The sequence below is a fragment of the Vulpes vulpes genome, chromosome 15 (genome assembly GCF_048418805.1).
Source record: "Vulpes vulpes isolate BD-2025 chromosome 15, VulVul3, whole genome shotgun sequence".
NCBI classification, from domain to species: domain Eukaryota; kingdom Metazoa; phylum Chordata; class Mammalia; order Carnivora; family Canidae; genus Vulpes; species Vulpes vulpes.
This window is the reverse complement of record NC_132794.1, coordinates 74,164,731-74,181,984: the sequence shown is the minus strand read 5'-3', so window position 1 is coordinate 74,181,984 and position 17,254 is coordinate 74,164,731. Positions and strand designations below refer to the sequence as shown.

The 17,254-nt window shown below is 37.2% G+C and overlaps 1 protein-coding gene across 6 annotated transcripts in view; it reads left to right on the top strand.

Annotated features, from left to right (window-relative positions):
* The window catches only part of UACA (uveal autoantigen with coiled-coil domains and ankyrin repeats), a 106,865-nt gene that overhangs the window by 57,268 nt on the left and 32,343 nt on the right, over window positions 1-17,254 (top strand). For 4 of the 6 annotated variants that reach the window (XM_072739036.1, XM_072739039.1, XM_072739037.1 and 1 more), the window contains 4 exons: window positions 6,633-6,766; window positions 11,463-11,551; window positions 14,796-14,860; window positions 15,863-15,920. In XM_072739036.1, the coding sequence (XP_072595137.1) occupies window positions 6,633-6,766; window positions 11,463-11,551; window positions 14,796-14,860; window positions 15,863-15,920 (346 nt within the window). Of the gene's footprint in view, window positions 1-3,767; window positions 4,418-6,632; window positions 6,767-11,462; window positions 11,552-14,795; window positions 14,861-15,862; window positions 15,921-17,254 lie in introns of those variants that run through there. The other 2 variants (XM_026015632.2, XM_026015697.2) reach the window with 2 other exon arrangements.

Here is a 17,254-nt window from a genome sequence, read left to right as displayed (position 1 = left end):
CCAGAATCTTTTCATCTTGCAAATCTGAAAAGCTATACCCATTAAACAATAACTCACCACTTCCATCTTCCTCCAGCCCCTGGTAACTACCATTTTACTTTGTTTCTATCATTTGACTACTTTAGGTACCTTGTATAAATGGAATCATAAGTCTTTTGGGGAACTGGTTTATTTCACTTAGCATAATGACCTGAAGATTTATCCATGTCATAGCATGTAATAGATTTACCTTCCATTTTATGGCTGAATAATATGCCATTGCATGTATATATCACATTTTGTTTATCTGTTTATTCATCAACGGATATTTGTGCTACTTCCCTTATCTTGGTTATTGTGAACATGGATGTACAGATCCTCTTTGAGACCCTGCTTTCAATTCTTTCATATACATACACAGAATAGGGATTGCTGAATCATATAGTAGTTCTATTTTTAATTTTTAAAATTTTCAACTTTTTGATGAAATGCCATCCCGTTTTCCATGTAGCTGCACCATTTTTTGTCCCTACCAACAGTGCACAAAGTTTTCAGTTTCTCCACATCCTTACCAACACTTACTATTTCCTGTTTTTCTTTTTTTAAGATTTTATTTATTTATTCATGAGAGACACATACACACAGTCAGAGACACAGAGGGAGAAGCAGGCTCCATGCAGGGAGCCTGATGTGGGACTTGATCCTGGAACTCCAGGATCACACCCTGGGCCGAAGGCAGGTGCCACCCAGGGATCCCCCTATTTTCTGTTTTTTTTTTTTTGATAGTTATTCTAATGAATGTGAAGTGATATCTCATGATTTTGATTTGAATTTCTCTGATGATTAATCATGTTGAGCCCACCCACCTCTCCTTCTGCAACCCTTTGTTTCCCAGAGTATAGAGTGTCTTATGGAAGAAATCATTGTCAAATACAATGTCACGAAGCTTCCTCCCTATAATTACTTGTAAGAGCTTTGTGGTCAGATCTTAAATTTTGGTCAGTCATCTTGAGCATTTTTTTATATGCTTGTTGGTCATCTGTGTATTATCCTTGGAGAAATGTCTATACATGTCATTTGCCCATTTTTAACTGGGTTATATGTATCTCTGTTACTGAGTTGTAGGAGTTCTTCATATATTCTTCATATTAGCCCTGTATCTAATATAATTTGCAAATATTTTCTCCCATTCCATAGGTTGCCCTTGTACTCTGTTGATTGTGTCCTTTGTTATACAGAAGTTTTTTGTTTTTGTTTTTTTAAAATTTAGCTACCATTCATTTATTCAACCATACATTATTGTCATTGTTTAATAATTCTATAACTTAGGGAATTAACAGGATCTCTTTCACAGGAGGTATATTCTTCAAATTCAATTTGCCAACATATAGTAGAACTCCCAGTGCTTATCTCATTGTAATTTCTTGTGGAATTTTTAGGGTTTTTTTTTTTTAACATATAAGTTCATACAATCTACATATAGATAATTTTACTTCTTCCTTTCTGGTTTTTATAAAATTTCCTTTTTTTTTTTTTTTCCTATTTGTTTTGGCTGTGACTTCCAATACTGTGTTGAATAAAAGTGGTGAGGATGGGCATCCCTGGTTTATTCCTCATCTTAGAGGAACTAAGAACTCTCTAAGGAACTCTTTCATCACTGTGTATGTTACAGTCAGCTATGTGCTTTTCATATATGGCCCTTATTATGTTTGGGTAGTTTCCTTCTATTTTCAGTTTGTGAAATGTTTTTATCATGAAAGATGTTTGAATCTTGTTTAATGCTTTTTTTTTTTACATCAATTGAGATGCTCATGTGATTTTCATCCTTAATTCTGTTAATGTTTTGTATTACATTGGTCACTTTTCATATTTTGAACCATCCTTACATTCCAGGAATAAACTCCACTTAGTCATGGAGTATAATCTTTGTAATGTGCTGTTGAATTCAGTCTGCCACGTGATTATTTTGATTCTTTATTTTTAAGATATTATTTATTTATTTGAGAGAGAAAGAGAAAGCATAAGCAGGTGGGAGGGGCAAGGGAGAGGGAGAAGCAGACTGCCCACTGAGTAGGGAGCTGGATATGGGACTCAACCCCAGGACCCTGAGACCATGACCTGAGCTGAAGGCAGATGCTCAAGCAAATGAGCCACCCAGGCTGATTCTTTTGAAGCAAAAAGCAGACATAGGCAGTAAGCTAATAAATAAACATATGATATAATGGCAGATAGTGATGGGTATTATGAAGAAAAGTAAAACAGGGCAGGAAGGTTAAGAGTGGTAGCAAGGGGTACCTACCTGGCTCAGAGCGTGTGATTCTTGATCTTGTGGATGTGAGTTCAATCTCAACATTGGGTGTTAAAAAAAAAAATGGTAGGAGTAGAGTAAGGCTGGGGTTGTTTAGATATGAGGTTTGAGAAGCCCCCTGAGGAAGTACCTTTTGAGAAAGTGAGAGAAGAACCTACAGGCATGGGGGACAGCAAAGATGGGACTTAGAGCTTTTGAGAAATAGCTGGGAAGGAAGGTGTGAGAGTAGGAACAAGAGATTGTGAGTGGGTGGAGAGGCTCAGGATGTCTGCAGTATAGGAGGGCATGTAAATCCCGTCTTTCTGAGCCTTTGCATGGACAGTTCCTTATATGGCTTTTATTACTCATTACAGATTTCCTCCTTTTTACTTCCTTTGCTTTTGCTGTCCTATTTCTAGAAAGAATGTGCTTGCTTTGTTAACCAAAGGACAGGGCCTGAGTTTCATCCCAGATTTCCTCTGAAGAAGGGTGAGATAGAGTGAGTGGAGTCTCAGGATCTAGCCAAGAATCCATTGTGATGTCTAATATGATTTGGGGGAAATAATTGTTTCAAAAACAATACAATATGGTGTATGAGCTTACATATTTAATAATTAGAATATGTATCTAATATTTTAAATTTAGTAGGGAGTGGATTGCTTAAGTTCATAGCAGAATTTTTAACTGGCAGCATGATCTGTAGTATAGCAGTTACCTCCTTCCTGTAAATGAAGAATGTGTTGGGAGTGTTTTGCATTGCCATGAAACAGTTTTCCCAAATTTGTCTTTTTAGGAAGTAGAAATTATTGTCATGCTATTGTGGTAATAGAAGCTAAAAAACACCCTGGAATTTGCAGATGTTTGTTATATTCCTTAATAATGTAAGGAACATTGGCACAAGTATGCGAAACATCATAAGGAATGTAGAGACATAGTCTGCTTTGTCCCCAGATGGAGTTGTATTTACAGTCTAGCCCAGTGTTTAATATGCATTTGCCTCCTTTAGCTTTTAATCTGTTTATTTTTTTAAAAATTCCTGAATCCAGATAATTTGATTTTCCACCGATAAAATATTTACTTGTCATATCGGGCAGGGTGCTAAACTTAGAAATTAAGAGTACTGAGTTAAATTTAAAATTTGTTGAAAGTATTCATCATAATGCAGTCTATTTAATATCTTGGCAGTGCCTCTGGCTCTTCTCATTTAACATGTTAGGAGACAGACTGGCAGCAGTTGTAAACTGAAACCTGGTTGTATGCAGTGAGCCTGATAGGGGTATGAAAGAAAATGGAGAAAATTTGAAAACGTTACTGTGTGTGTGTGTGTTAAAGTGTGACACATTTGCTTAAAATAGAATTTTATATTCTGTTTATCAAGACTATTATAACTTCATGATAGATCCTAAGACTGAAACTGGTTTTAAACATTGTCTCATGGAATAGCCAAATTCACCCCTCACCAGTGTTGTCCTAACGTCACGCGGTGTATAATAAGCACGTTATACAATGTGTTTGAGTCATTTGTCCCCAGTGGACCTGAAATTTATTACTCAGAGGAGAAGCATGCATTTACAGTATATTCTTAGCTGCTCCTTTCTATCACTCAGCTGTCAAGGCGTATGGAATCTAAAATAGAGCCTGACCAATGGGAGGCCGTCTAGCCACTGTTTACGGGGGGATTCGGAGATGGACAGTTTTATTATCCTGCACCGGAGCGTCTGTGCTGCAGGGTTGAGGCAGCAGGATGTAGAGTGCTGTTCAGGTTTTCCAGCGGAGTCCCCGAAGGGGCCAGCTTCATTGAAAGCTTCTGCACAGTGAGAGGAGGAGTTACAGTACCTGACTCGGGGCTGCTCTGAATCGAGTGCTGCTCAGCCAGGAAGATACTTTTCAAGCGTTATGAAGGCGGAGAAGGATCCCGAAGACGAGGAAAATATCCTTAGAGATCCAAGCTAAGTGTAGCCCAGCATGAAGGTTGTGGAACAGGAAGATTTGTAAAGAGAGGGACGGAGTCACCAGCTAGGAGTTGTCTGAGGGCGTGCTTTGTGAGCCGCAGAGATTTGTAACTTAATGCCAAGTAGTTTGCTGCTAGCAACCAGAAACCAAATCCTGTCTATGATGAACTGTTGGTTTTCTTGTGCTCCCAAGAACAGAGTAGGTATCCCTGCTGCCCAGGGCGATGAAAGATTCTTGGTTAGGCTTTCTGAACTGTGTTCTTTGAAAATGTACTGCTGTTTTATTAATTTTAGTCTCTTTGTCCTCTGTTTCTGATGTATTCGATTAGCAGGTTGGGGCTAGTGGTAGAAAACAAAAGTTCTTGTTTCTTTTTCCGGGTTTAAAAAAAGCACATCATAGAATCTTAATAATTGGACAGTATTTCTGTTAACTGACAGTGACCTGGAGTGGAAAACAGTGCTTGGGAAAGTGGAACTGAAAAATCACATGATCATATGAGACTTGGATCACTTTTGATTATCTTCTAAAAAGCCTTGCTCTAGGACTTTACAGGTTTTTGGGTGTGTGTGTGTGTGTGTTTTAAATAGCTCCTTTCTCCAGCAGCCAGTTTACTTGGCAATAACGTTGAGATTGTTTCAACTGCAATGTTAAACTAATCAATTTAGAGCGAGTATCTGTGTGTTAAAACACGACTTAATCCCTAAGGCATTTGAAAACACAGTCTCCTAAGCCTACATCTATTACCACTCCCCAATTTAGAGTCTGTAAACTGTTTCGTTTTAAAGAAGCGGACTGCCTAAAATGTAGTTTAGACTTTGAGCCAGTAAATTGGGCTAGTCTCAGTTGACAATTGGAGCTTTTGGAGTTAGAAGGAAGTGGGCTCATCTCCGATGTAACTAATTTGGCAACAAAAATGCTGAAGCTTGGTGTAGGTACTTGAACCAGATTCGATTCCATTGAAATTCTACTTTTCAGGAGTAGATTAAGATTTTAATGATTTTACATTTTTTTCGTATTCAATTTTCATATTTATTTTCACTTTAATGAAGACACTGCTTATTTAGCTCAAAACTTGGTATTTTGTGTTGCTGTTTGAAGGCTATAGGTAATATAAAGTAATCCCACTGGTCATTTAGAGGATATGCTTCATATAAAAGATTCATTTTTGTCCTCCCTCAGAGATTTGTTATGCTATTTATGGACAGAGGAATTGCTTTGTAACTTTCAGTGAAATATAGGTACATCTTTCTTTGTTCTAGAAATAGTATTGGGCTTAGTACAGAATTTAGCAATAAGTTTATTGTATAATGTTTTAAAAGGCTAAAACCTTACTTGATTAAATAGTATGTATTTTAGTTCTGGGTTCTACATTTCCGCCTCCTAAGAAAAAAATCCAAGTTATTGGCTTCAGAATGTCTTGAATATATTTTCTCCAAAGCTAAAAATAGCCTTGATACAATTAAAATGTATATCATGTGATACATCCTCCTATTTAAAAAATTGCCTTTGACCTTCCTCTTAAATATATGTACTGAGTTTTGTTAAAACAAAAAACCTTTTTTTTTTTAAAAAAAATACATGCTAAGTGTAAAAAAGAAGGAAGAAAATAAAAGTCTCCTGCAATCCTATTGTTTTAAGATTTTAAAGTAGTTAATACTTTAGAGTCTCTTCTGTTTTTTCAGTTTTTTCTATGTAGAAGTTTCTTTTTATTCTAATATATAAGCTTAATGAATTGTTTCCTCTGTTGAGACAGAGTTGTGTAAATGTGTGAATGTATGTATCTAATTTGTCTCCATAAATATATTTCCAACAGTACTTTTTAAACAAGCTGTGTGTGTTTGTATGTGTGTGTGTATGCATGGGGAGGGGAGTGTCTTAAATTGTGTACAGAATTCCACTGCATCTAAGGTCTCAGGAGATAGGTAATCAGAGCCAAATCGGAAAGCAGGAATTAGAGACTAGGAGCAGCACACTGATTTTGGAAGTAATGAGAAGTATTGGTTGGGTTTGCCACTCAGGTCTTTTAATGTCCCTGGAGCCTTGATTTGTCTCATCTGTTAAATGGGGATGATAATTTTAGTTGGGATCATTTGAGTAACTCAACTTGGCACAGTGTAGGTGTTCAACAGCTATTAATTTTTCTTTGCTCTGAAGGCAAAGAAAACAGAGAACATGAGAAACATGCTTTTTCTCAAAAGTAGAACTTAAAATATTTCTTGAATGTCATGTGTTTTGGAGAGGCTCTTCTCATGAAGTTAGCACAGCAGGGAGAAGGAAATGTGGGATGCAATGGAGATTGAGTGATATATTATGCAGTATTGCTTTCCTTTCTCTTTTCCTTCCTTCTTGACAAAGTCTTACTAATATAGTAGAGTAGGCCACATTTACTTTTTTTTTTTTTTCCTTTTCATAGCATGCAGCAGATTGGAACAAATATGATGACCGATTGATGAAAGCCGCGGAGAGGGGAGATGTAGAAAAAGTTTCCTCAATCCTTGCTAAAAAGGGCATCAATCCAGGCAAACTAGATGTGGAAGGCAGATCTGCGTAAGTATTGCTGATAATTCCCTCAAGAGAATTTGGGTAGACCCTTGAGACACAAGTGAAATTCGTGTATTGTGGCTGTCAGCTTATCAATTTATCAAAGCCCACACTATAAAATCTTTCAGACATTGCTTTCAAACATTATGGACAAATAACTGTTCCCAATTTGAAAGATATCCAAGCTAGAGAGAATACTAAAATACTATCAAGTGATCCAGTTGTTTAGGCCCCATGGCAAACAGTAGCCTGGGTTCTTTGGTGCATTTTTGTTTATCGGCTTTTTGATGTTTCTTACCGTCATTGATCCTTTCAGGGGCCCTCTAAAAGCAGTAGGAAAAAGTATACAGAGGTTAAATAACTTGGTCTAATCTCATGAAAAGTCACAGAGCTGGGATGTGAACCCAAGTTTTCTGTCTTGAAAGAGTTCTCTGTTAATTACACTGACTTTTCTCAGCTCCTAATCCATTTTTGTATTTGAGCAATCATTTTAAATAAGAATGTTCAGAACAGAAAGGAAAGAAGAATGCCTAGCGTGGCTTAGGGAGGCATAGGTAGTGATCCCACCCTTTGTTTTTTTGTCTCACCAAGGACTGCTGGCTTGTTTCCATGCTAGCTTTCCTCCCACCCCTCCCCATCTTCTTCACTTCCTTCTTGTTAAGGATCGGTTAAAGGGTAGGTGTATGTTCTGTTACTGCCCACTATAATTATAGCAGTGAAAACCTTATCTGGGAAACCTTCCAAAGTTAGAGGTGAAAAGTCTCATTTCCTAAAATTCCTCTCAGTCTTGCATGAGTTTATTTAGAATATTATAATTGGAAACCAGATACTAAATATAGAAATGAATATTAGGAAGTGAATAGTTAATGTTTGCTCTAGAGCACTACCTTAGATGCTTAAATAGCTAAGTATAGGAAAAATAGCAAAGCGTGGCGTGAAAACCAAGTAGTTTTTAATACCAATAAAGTTTGAAAAGTTCCATTTTTTTTAAAAGATTTTATTTGAGAGAAGAGGGAAAGAGCACAAGCTGGAGGGATGAGCAGAGGGAGAAACAGATACCCCACTGAGCCGGGAGCCCCTCATGGGGCTTGATCCTGGGACTCCAGGATCATGACCTGAGCCAAAGGCAGACATGTAACTCACTGAGCCCTCAGGTGCCCTGAAAAGTTCCAGGTTTTTAATACTATTTCAGTTTTATCAAGTAGGCAATTTGATACCTACAGAAACATTGCTCATTTTGAGTCCTCCTAGTTTTGCTAAATTTTAAGCTATTTATAGGGCTCACACTATAATCAGTGAAAATTTAATATCCTCACGTGACTTTGTTTTTCATGTTTCTTTTTTCCCAAATGCCAAGGTGTTAGAAGATGAAGGAAATCTTTGGGATGAAAATCTTCAGTGAAACCTTATTTCTTCACTTCTGCTCATCCGTGCTTTGAATGTTCTGAATGAATGGTTGCTTGAGTTTCTGTTCATAGTTTTTCAGTGTGAGGTTCAGTTTTAAGTAAAACTATTTGTATTAATGGCCAGAGTTAGAAACATCTGGTGTAATTTGATGAACTAGCCTGTTCAGTTTGGTGGGATGTATGAGTAGTGTTAGTCTCTGAGGTTTTCACTGTAGGAAATAGAATTCTTTTAGGATTCATGGGATAAAATATTTCCCTTTTGCTATTCACACACAAACTCAAACTCTGTTCTTCCTTAATCAGAGCATTTCATATTTAGTCAAGTATAGGACATGTTACAAATACACTTTATTAGCAGTAATTATAAAACTAATTTTATTTTGAATGACTTTTTAATTTTGAAATTTAAGACAGAAGTAGCATGTGCTTCTTGATCTTGATCCAGCTTCAAAAATGAAATATTTAAAGCCTAGCTAAAGTTACTACAAGGATTTGTTTTCTGCGTGTTCACCTCTCTCCAAGGAAAAGCCCATGGCCAAAGCAAAATGGGGCAGATCCACCAGGAATCTCTGCTGCCACTTGGAAAGCCAGATGCCAATTCCTGTCTCCTTGTCCCCTCAGACTGTCAGAATGATGTTTGGCCTCCCAGCTGTTTTCTCTGGGATCAACACATGTTCCTTGGCAAAAAATGGCTTCAAATACCAAGCTCACCTTTCTGGGTCTTTGCCCTTCCCTGCATCCTGGCCTAGTTATTTTTCACAGTCTTGTTAGCTCACTGATGCCTTCCAACATATGTTTATAGTTTATTCAGCTTTTCTAGTTGTCGTCAGAGGTCATCCACATTACCTGGATTTCTTACTATGGAAGCACAAACACACATCTTATTTAAAAAAAAAAAAAACAACTTGAAGTTGAAAATGAGTATTTCTATAAAGTAAGTTTTCAAATTTCCTTTACGATGCTTTGCAAACACTTTAGTGATCGATACGTCTTCCTTCCGAAGTCCACTATTTATAGCACATCCGCATTAATAATGCATTGTAGATTTGTTCGGTTTCTGCCCTTCAGTACATCATCAGCATAATGTTGATTATCTTGAAGAAATAAGGCTTCCAAATATTTTGAGCTCAGAAAGGGAAACAAGTAAACAAAAAATGTTCCCTCTGAGATTGTTGGGAGACTAAAAACCTTTGCTTGAAGGAAATTACCATTTCTCCAAAGGTTCTTTTTTTAAAAATTTTATTTATTCATGAGAGACAGAGACAGAGAGAGAGATGCAGAGACACAGGCAGAGGGAGAAGCAGGCTCCATGCAGGGAGCCCAATGTGGGACTCGATCCTGGGACTCCAGGAACACGCCCTGGACTGAGGGTGGCACTAAACCGCTGAGCCACCCAGGCTGCTCTCTCCAAAGGTTCTAACGGTGCATTGCATAGTACAATTCTCTATTTTGGTGTTGGAGAGGTTGATACCCTTAGCTTTAGAGCAATTTAATTCCACTGTAAGGAGAACTTTCTTGATTCCTGTGCACACACTATTCCTTTTATCAGAAGCATCTCTGTTTCTTGAATTCAAATTGTACGCAAACTTCCTTTATTTTGCTTAGTAGTACTTGGTCTCTGGTTTGTATTCGTATCTATCGTAATAGAGACACATGGCCAAGTGTCTCTACAAGACACTTGGTGTAAGTGTTGTAATATCTAGAAATGGATTTACAACCTACCTCTAGATTTTGTTTCTAAGCATTCAGTTACTCAAATATTTAAGGGCCCATCATGTGTCTGGTATGTAAGTTAGTCTAAGAATATAATAGGGAAAAAAAAAAAGAATATAATAGGGAGCAAAACAGACAAAAATCCCTGCTTGCGCTGAGCTTATAGTTGAGTGGGAGGAGAGTGGTAGACTATAAAGAAAATAAATCTTGAATTTACATTTCATATTAGAAAATATGTAGTTCTGTATAGAATAATAAAGACAAGGATTGGAGAAGCAGGAGTACTAAGATCTCAGGGAATGAGGAAACGTAAACATTTTCTAAAGGGTGGTCAGGGAAGACCCCTCCTGAGAGTGTGATACAGAGTTTGTCTGTATCCAGGCCCCTTGCTGAGCACTCGTGCAGCCTTTATCTCCTGGCATCTTCACAGTGGTTATTGTACTTGGTTAGGGTTCAGTTTTATTTTGACCTGAAGTCAGCATCCTTTGTCAGCAAACCTTACTGTCTTCACATACCACTTTGGATTTGGTGGAGTATAGTCCATCAGTCCCTGTCCATTCTTATGGCACACAGGATATTTCTGTAAATGTTTGTTGATTAATAAAGTATTAGGTGATCAAAGAAACAAAGGGATATTTTCTCTTGTATCTTGAATACCCGATGGCTTAAAATTAGTTAAGCAGGCTTTCCTTGCCTTATTAACAAGCTTGTATAGTCATGGCTGTTTGTGTAAAACTTGGCCAACTCATACAGGTCTATGAACAAAGGGAAGAATTAGGTGGTAGTTGCGGGTGCTTTGGGGGAAGAGGACACCAGGTCTTTTACGGCTTTCCAAGTGTAGCTTAGTTTGTTGTTTTGAAGGCTTTTCTATGTACGGTTTAATTTGATAATTCTAAAGAGAAGGGATAAATGTTTGGATCTGTTTTTGGCCTTAGCATTCTGCCATAACTTCATTTGTTCTGGCAGTTTCAATATATTTGAAATGAAGCAAAATAATCTAATAGAAAATTTTCACTGCATTTATCAAGCCCCCAGCACCAGTACCTTCAGCACTGAATAATAATAAGCAATAGAGTTAATGGTATCATGGTGTAAATTTTCTGTTATTAAGACTATTGAGGGATCCCTGTGGGGTTCAGTGGTTTGGCGCCTGCCTTCGGCCCAGGGCATAATCCTGGAGTCCCGGGATCGGGTCCCACATCAGGCTCCCTGCATGGAGCCTGCTTCTCCCTCTGCCTCTCTCTCTCTCTCTCTCTCTCTCTCTCTGTGTCTCATGAATAAATAAATAAATAAAATATTTAGGAAAAAAAAAGACTATTGAATGTTGGAATATTCCATTGGTTCTAAGGTACTTCTAGACAGTATTGGCTCCTTATGTAAATCTGGGTTAAAATTAGTTTTTCAGTAATAAGGGATAGGTTTCTTTTTTCTGGTATAAAATAGTTGTTTTAATGTAGCCTTTAAAATTGTGTGTGTGTGTGTGTGTGTGTGTGTGTGTGTTGAATAAAAGGTGACATTAGTATAACATTTAAGTTGACATTTGGTAGCTTCTGTGGCATAACAAATATTTTCTTCTTGTTTAGCTTCCATGTTGTGGCCTCAAAGGGGAATCTTGAATGTTTGAATGCCATCCTTATACATGGAGTTGATATTACAACCAGTGACACTGCAGGTAGGTTTGCGTCAGTTACAAAACAGAAATCAGTATTAGAGGATTTTAGAATCTCAAGAGTTTGAAGAACCTCTAGAGGCCCTTTAGTTTATACTCATGTACTTTTGAGTGTGTGAATCCATGCTATCATGAGGTCATTCGATATTCAGTTGTGCATTTCTCCTGATGGGGAGCTAACTGCCTCATAACCAGAAGAGCCTTCCCAGTAATGATCATAACAAGAAGAGCTGACACAGTACATGCTACTCTGCTGAGCTGTTTACACATAGCAACTCTTTCTATCCTCACACAGTTCCAGTGAGGCTGGGAGGCACTGGGCCAGCCATTCAGTAACCGGATGAGCTGCGGTCAGAGTCTGTGTCCCTAACCATGATGCCTTACAAGGAAACCTATTCTGTATCTGGTTAGCTATATTTATTTAAAAAAAAAAAATATATATATATATATATTTATATTTCTTGGAGACAGTTTTAAGTCTGTTTCTTATTGTGCCTTCTGCTTAAACTTAGTTATACCCATGTCTGTCTTTTTAAAAATCTTACAGCATAAGTTTGTCTACATGTCACAAGGTAGACCTTTAAATATTTGAATATAGCTATTGCTTTTCTTCAGTGAGCGTTCTAGTTTTTTCAGGATAACCATTCTCTGTTCTCTTGACAGCTTATTTCTCTGCAGTCCTACTTCGTTATTCAATTAAATACGGAGGTGACCTAGAACAGACACTTTCCTTAACAACTTTAATATTTTATCCTGTGATTCCATATAAAGACAAATAAATACATTATAGTTAAATCAGCACTGTGTTTATAAATGGAGGGGAGGCAGAGGAAAAGAGATCACAGTAAGGAAAATCTTGACCTAAAGATATGTCAAATTTTGAATTGAAGTGCAAACTCTATCTGCCACCTTTGAATGAATAAAAAAATGTGTTAATTACTTACAAAAGCATTCCATTCATGTAGAGGAATATTTGTTGAAATTTTACACTAACCATATGCCTCTTTAGAGCCCCTTAGACTTTATTTATTTATTGTTCTGATTCTAACTTAAGTATCTATCTTATTTTTTGTCTGTTCTTTCTGCTCTGGTTATTTTGGCCTAGTGGCCAATCTGTGACTTTTGCCCTCCCCTCCTTCAGTGCAGATCAAGCTCAAATGCTTTCCCAGGCGCACCAGACATCATTTCGTATGCTGCATCCTCACATACTCCACTTAAACTCTTTGTCTTTTGTTTTTGCTGTTATTTATTCATTTTACTATTTTTGTCCTTAGAGTTGTCCTTTCCTGGGGACAAGGACCTTGTCTTATTTGCTGTAATATTGTCTGTTATAATCCAGATGTAGATATTCAATAGCAATTTGATAAAAAAAAATTATGTGTTTTATCTTAACTCCTCTATTTGCTAGCAGTATGAAAGTATGTTGAAAATAACCAGATTTCAAGTGAGTGTGGTTTTGGCTTTGAGGTGTTTGTGACTCCGGTCTTACCAGGTAGGCTTCTTGGGTGTAATTCATAGTGTTGTACTTTAGATTTGATGTTTCCTTAATTTTTTTTCTGCATTATCTCAAGTGGCTAGATCTGGATTTTGCTAAGGAAATACTCGACCTCTGACATTTTTATGCGACCCCAGTTTCTGTGGCATTGTGTTGGACACTAGGAACTGTCCCCACCGTCCTACTCCATACTCTCTCTTAATTTCCATGTACAGGACCGTTTTCCTTGTCACTTTTCACAGTGTTAAATAGTTCTAGGAAACTTGTCCGTGAACAGTAACAAACTGAAATTTGAAATCATCACAGTTGACTTATGTGTAACTAGAGGGTGTTTAGGTATGAATGAATATGTTGTACCTGGGCCTCACTGCTGTTTCTTCTGGAACCTGATTAGTCAGGACACACAAGTGTCACACTTGTGTGTCCAGGACACACAGATCCAGGAAAATTTCATCCACTTACATAAAACTGAGTGAGAGCTGAAAGTTGAAGTCAGCATATTCCTTCCTCTAGGATGAACAGAACACAAAATGACTTCTTTTCTGGCAGAAGGGTCTAGATAATTTTTTAAAGAGGATTGTGAAGAAAGAGGAAAGGCAAGAGCACAAAAGATTGGAAGCTGGAATGACCTGGTGACACCCTTTTATCTTTCACCATTCAATGAGATGTATGTGTAAAGAAATACAATGAGGAGAAATAATGTTTGGAGGTAGAATGTTCTCTGTAATTTTACCTTTTTCTGTATACAGAGCTAACCTTCCAGATGATTTGTTTCCTTTAAAATGGCACATTTTAATACACATTATATTTGAACAAGCCTGATTTTCAGAGACACAGTCCTAGTGAACTTTGAATTTTAGTTGAAATTTAGTTTCTTTGACTTCAGTCTTTTAAAAAAATTTTTTTTATTGGAGTTCAATTTGCCAACATATAGCATAATACCCAGTGCTCATCCCGCCAAGTACCCCCTCAGTGCCCGTTACCCAGTCACTCCAACCCCCCGCCCACCTCCCCTTCCACTACCCCTTTTTGTTTCCCAAAGTTAGGTGTCTCTCATGTTTTGTCACCCTCACTGATACTTTTACTCATTTTCTCTCTTTTCCCTTTATTCCCTTTCACTAATTTTTATATTCCCCAAATGAATGAAACCATATAATGTTTGTCCTTTTCTGATTGACTTATTTCACTCAGCATAATACCCTCCAGTTCCATCCATGTCGAAGCAAATGGTGGGTATTTGACGTTTCTAATGGCTGAGGAATATTCCGTTGTATACATAGACCACATCTTCTTTATCCATTCATCTTTTGCTGGACACCGAGACTCCTTCAGTCTCTTAACTTCCTGCGTTTTAGTGTTCATACTGCCTGTTCAGAAATGTTATCAGAAATCTATGTATCTTTCTCGCCCTCCTATTCCCATTCTCTTTTTCTCCTCCACTTTCTCCCCCTTCCTCCCTTCTTTCCTGTGTCAACTTTACTTACCCTGTCTCAGGCACCTCTCTAGGTATTGGAGATACAATGGTAAGACAAAAGTTCTTGCTCTTTATGGGTTTATACGTTTAATTTTTCCTTCCACCTTCATTGTTTTGATGTGTACTTTATCTCTTACTAAAATATCAACCAAAATGAAAGCATGCTTACAAAATAAGTATCCTGTCAACTAATCTTGGAAAAATTTCTATGGAAAATACACTTGTGAATAAAATAACCCTTCATGTATATCTTAAATTATATATATATATTTTTATAGGAAGAAATGCTCTTCACCTGGCTGCAAAGTATGGGCATGCATTGTGTCTACAAAAACTTCTACAGGTAGTAAAAGTGGTTAATAGTTCGGCTTTATTATTTTGACTGCAAATAATAGATGTGTTTGCAGTGTGTTTTTGGAATTCAAGATCAAAGAAAATAGTAGGTTAATTTTGACTGTTAGCTTACGTAATTTCTTTTCCATCATTTGTGAAAGAATGTGAACAATAAAAAGAAAAAACTCTGAGGGAAGTGAATCGCATAACTCAGTGTATTAAAAATAAATAACAAAGGCTTGACCTTCCTGTTGACATTAGCTGGAGACTGGAATTTTCTGCCGTCTGGTCTATGACATAAAGTGATACAGCATAGGAGCTATATATTTCTATATAAACATCAGTCACTTAGATTATGTGATATCCACAATATTAGTTAAACTTGTAGTCAGGCAGCTACAAAATTCCTAGAACAGGTGGGCTGAATAAAGTTTTCAGTTAAAGGGTCCCTTCCAGGGGCACCTGGGTGGCTTAGTGGTAGTGGTTGAGCGTCTGCCTTCCGCTCAGGGCGTGATCCCAGGGTCCTGAGATGGAGTACCATAACGGGCTCCCCGCAGGGAGCCTGCTTCTCCCACTGCATATGTATCTGCCTCTCTGTGTGTGTCTCTCATGAGTAAATAAATAAAATCTTTAATAAATAAGTTAGTAAGTACAGGATCCCATCCTACATTTCCAGAAACATCGCTACCGCTAAGTTTCACAGGCGAAATTGTTCCTCCTGATTCAGTTCAAATTTTAACTCTTGGTGAGATAAAAAACCAAACAATAACAGTTCCTACATCCCAAGCTATTATAATGTACCATATGTTTTCCTGTTTGGTAAAGAACGCAAATTTACAGTATAATGTTATTATATTTGTTTCATGTCAAAATATTTAGTGGGTTGTCTGGTAGTTTAGCTTTTTTGATAAATGGGACATTTTAAGATTAAATAACAGCTGTTCCTTTGAGTCTAGATGTTTAACTTTAAAATAAAACCCTCCCCGATGACCAGGTTTCTATGTTTTAACAGTACAATTGTCCCACTGAACATGCAGACCTGCAGGGAAGAACCGCACTTCATGACGCAGGTGAGTGAGGGTTTCACTTGGACATAGCACTTATTTGTTGAAACAGCTTGGCATTTAAATTAATTTCAAAGTTTTAACATGCATATATTTGTATAATTCATGGAGAAACGGAATATTGTGAAGTTTATTTGATTGTACAGCTTAAAAAGATTCATTCAGGCAACGTTTACAGGCTGGTTTGCTAGATACTAAAAGTCCAAAGATAAATAAACATGATCCTGCTTTCAAGGAGCTCCAAGCACCCTGTGACTGTGTGTGTGGCGTGGGGTGGGGGTGGAATTGGTAGGAATGAGAAAAGGGAGGATGATTCTTTACTCCTTAAAATGTACATTTGCCTAACTAACATGTCTGACTATCATTTTTTGCATCTGCAAAATGAAGTTCATACTACTGCAATAGGTGGTTATAATTAAATCATAATTAGTGCCTGGTGTGTAGTCATTTCTTAATTAATGGTGGTGGTAGTTGTTGGTTTAGGCCTCAGTGCTACATTTCATATCACTGTAATGTGCTGTATTTTAAAAAAGGATCTATATTAGTAATTTCATGGATTTTATTAATCATACTGTGTATTTAAATGTATTTGCATTATTCTTCAAGTGTCTTAGAGACAAAAGTTAGATATTAAATACCACAATCTGACCTCTGATGTGACTCTTCTAAGTCTGATATTCTGTACAGTTGACTGGAAAGCCATAGGAAAGAAAAGTAGCTACCCTCTGTTTTCACGTTTATGGAATATATCTGCAGTAGATGAAAGTGGTCTGTGTTAAAAATGCAATATACAAAAAAAAATGCAATATACTGCAAATTTCCTTCAAACTTTGGTACCTTAATTTATTTCAACTTTTTTCTTTTTATGTTTTATGTGCTTTTATGATAGTTTAGTTTTTTACACGAGGTGTTTTTTTTCTTTTATTTTTGTATAAAGTGGTGGTATTTGCAAAGCATTCTCATATATGTTATCATTTGAGCCTCATAATGATGACCCCTGTGTGGTTTTTGGTTTTAAGGAGAGATCCCTTATCCTGTGTTCTCTGTGGGCCCTCGCTCTGCCTCCTGGGAGGTTCTTACTCGTCCATTATTCTCTAGGGTCACAGATAAATTGCGCAGCAAAGAGCACTGTAGAGGCAGCTGAAGGCTGGAAAAGTCATGAGTGTTAGCAGATTGGCCTTCTGGGACTTTGGGTCATACAGTTCCCGTAAAACCTTGGTAGGCTTTCTAGTTTATTTGTGGCCAGCCACTTCTATTTGTCCATCTCTAAAGTTATTTTCTGAACATAAAGTTTTAACCCTCCTTTATTTCTTATCCTGTTTGTAGACTGATGACCCTTT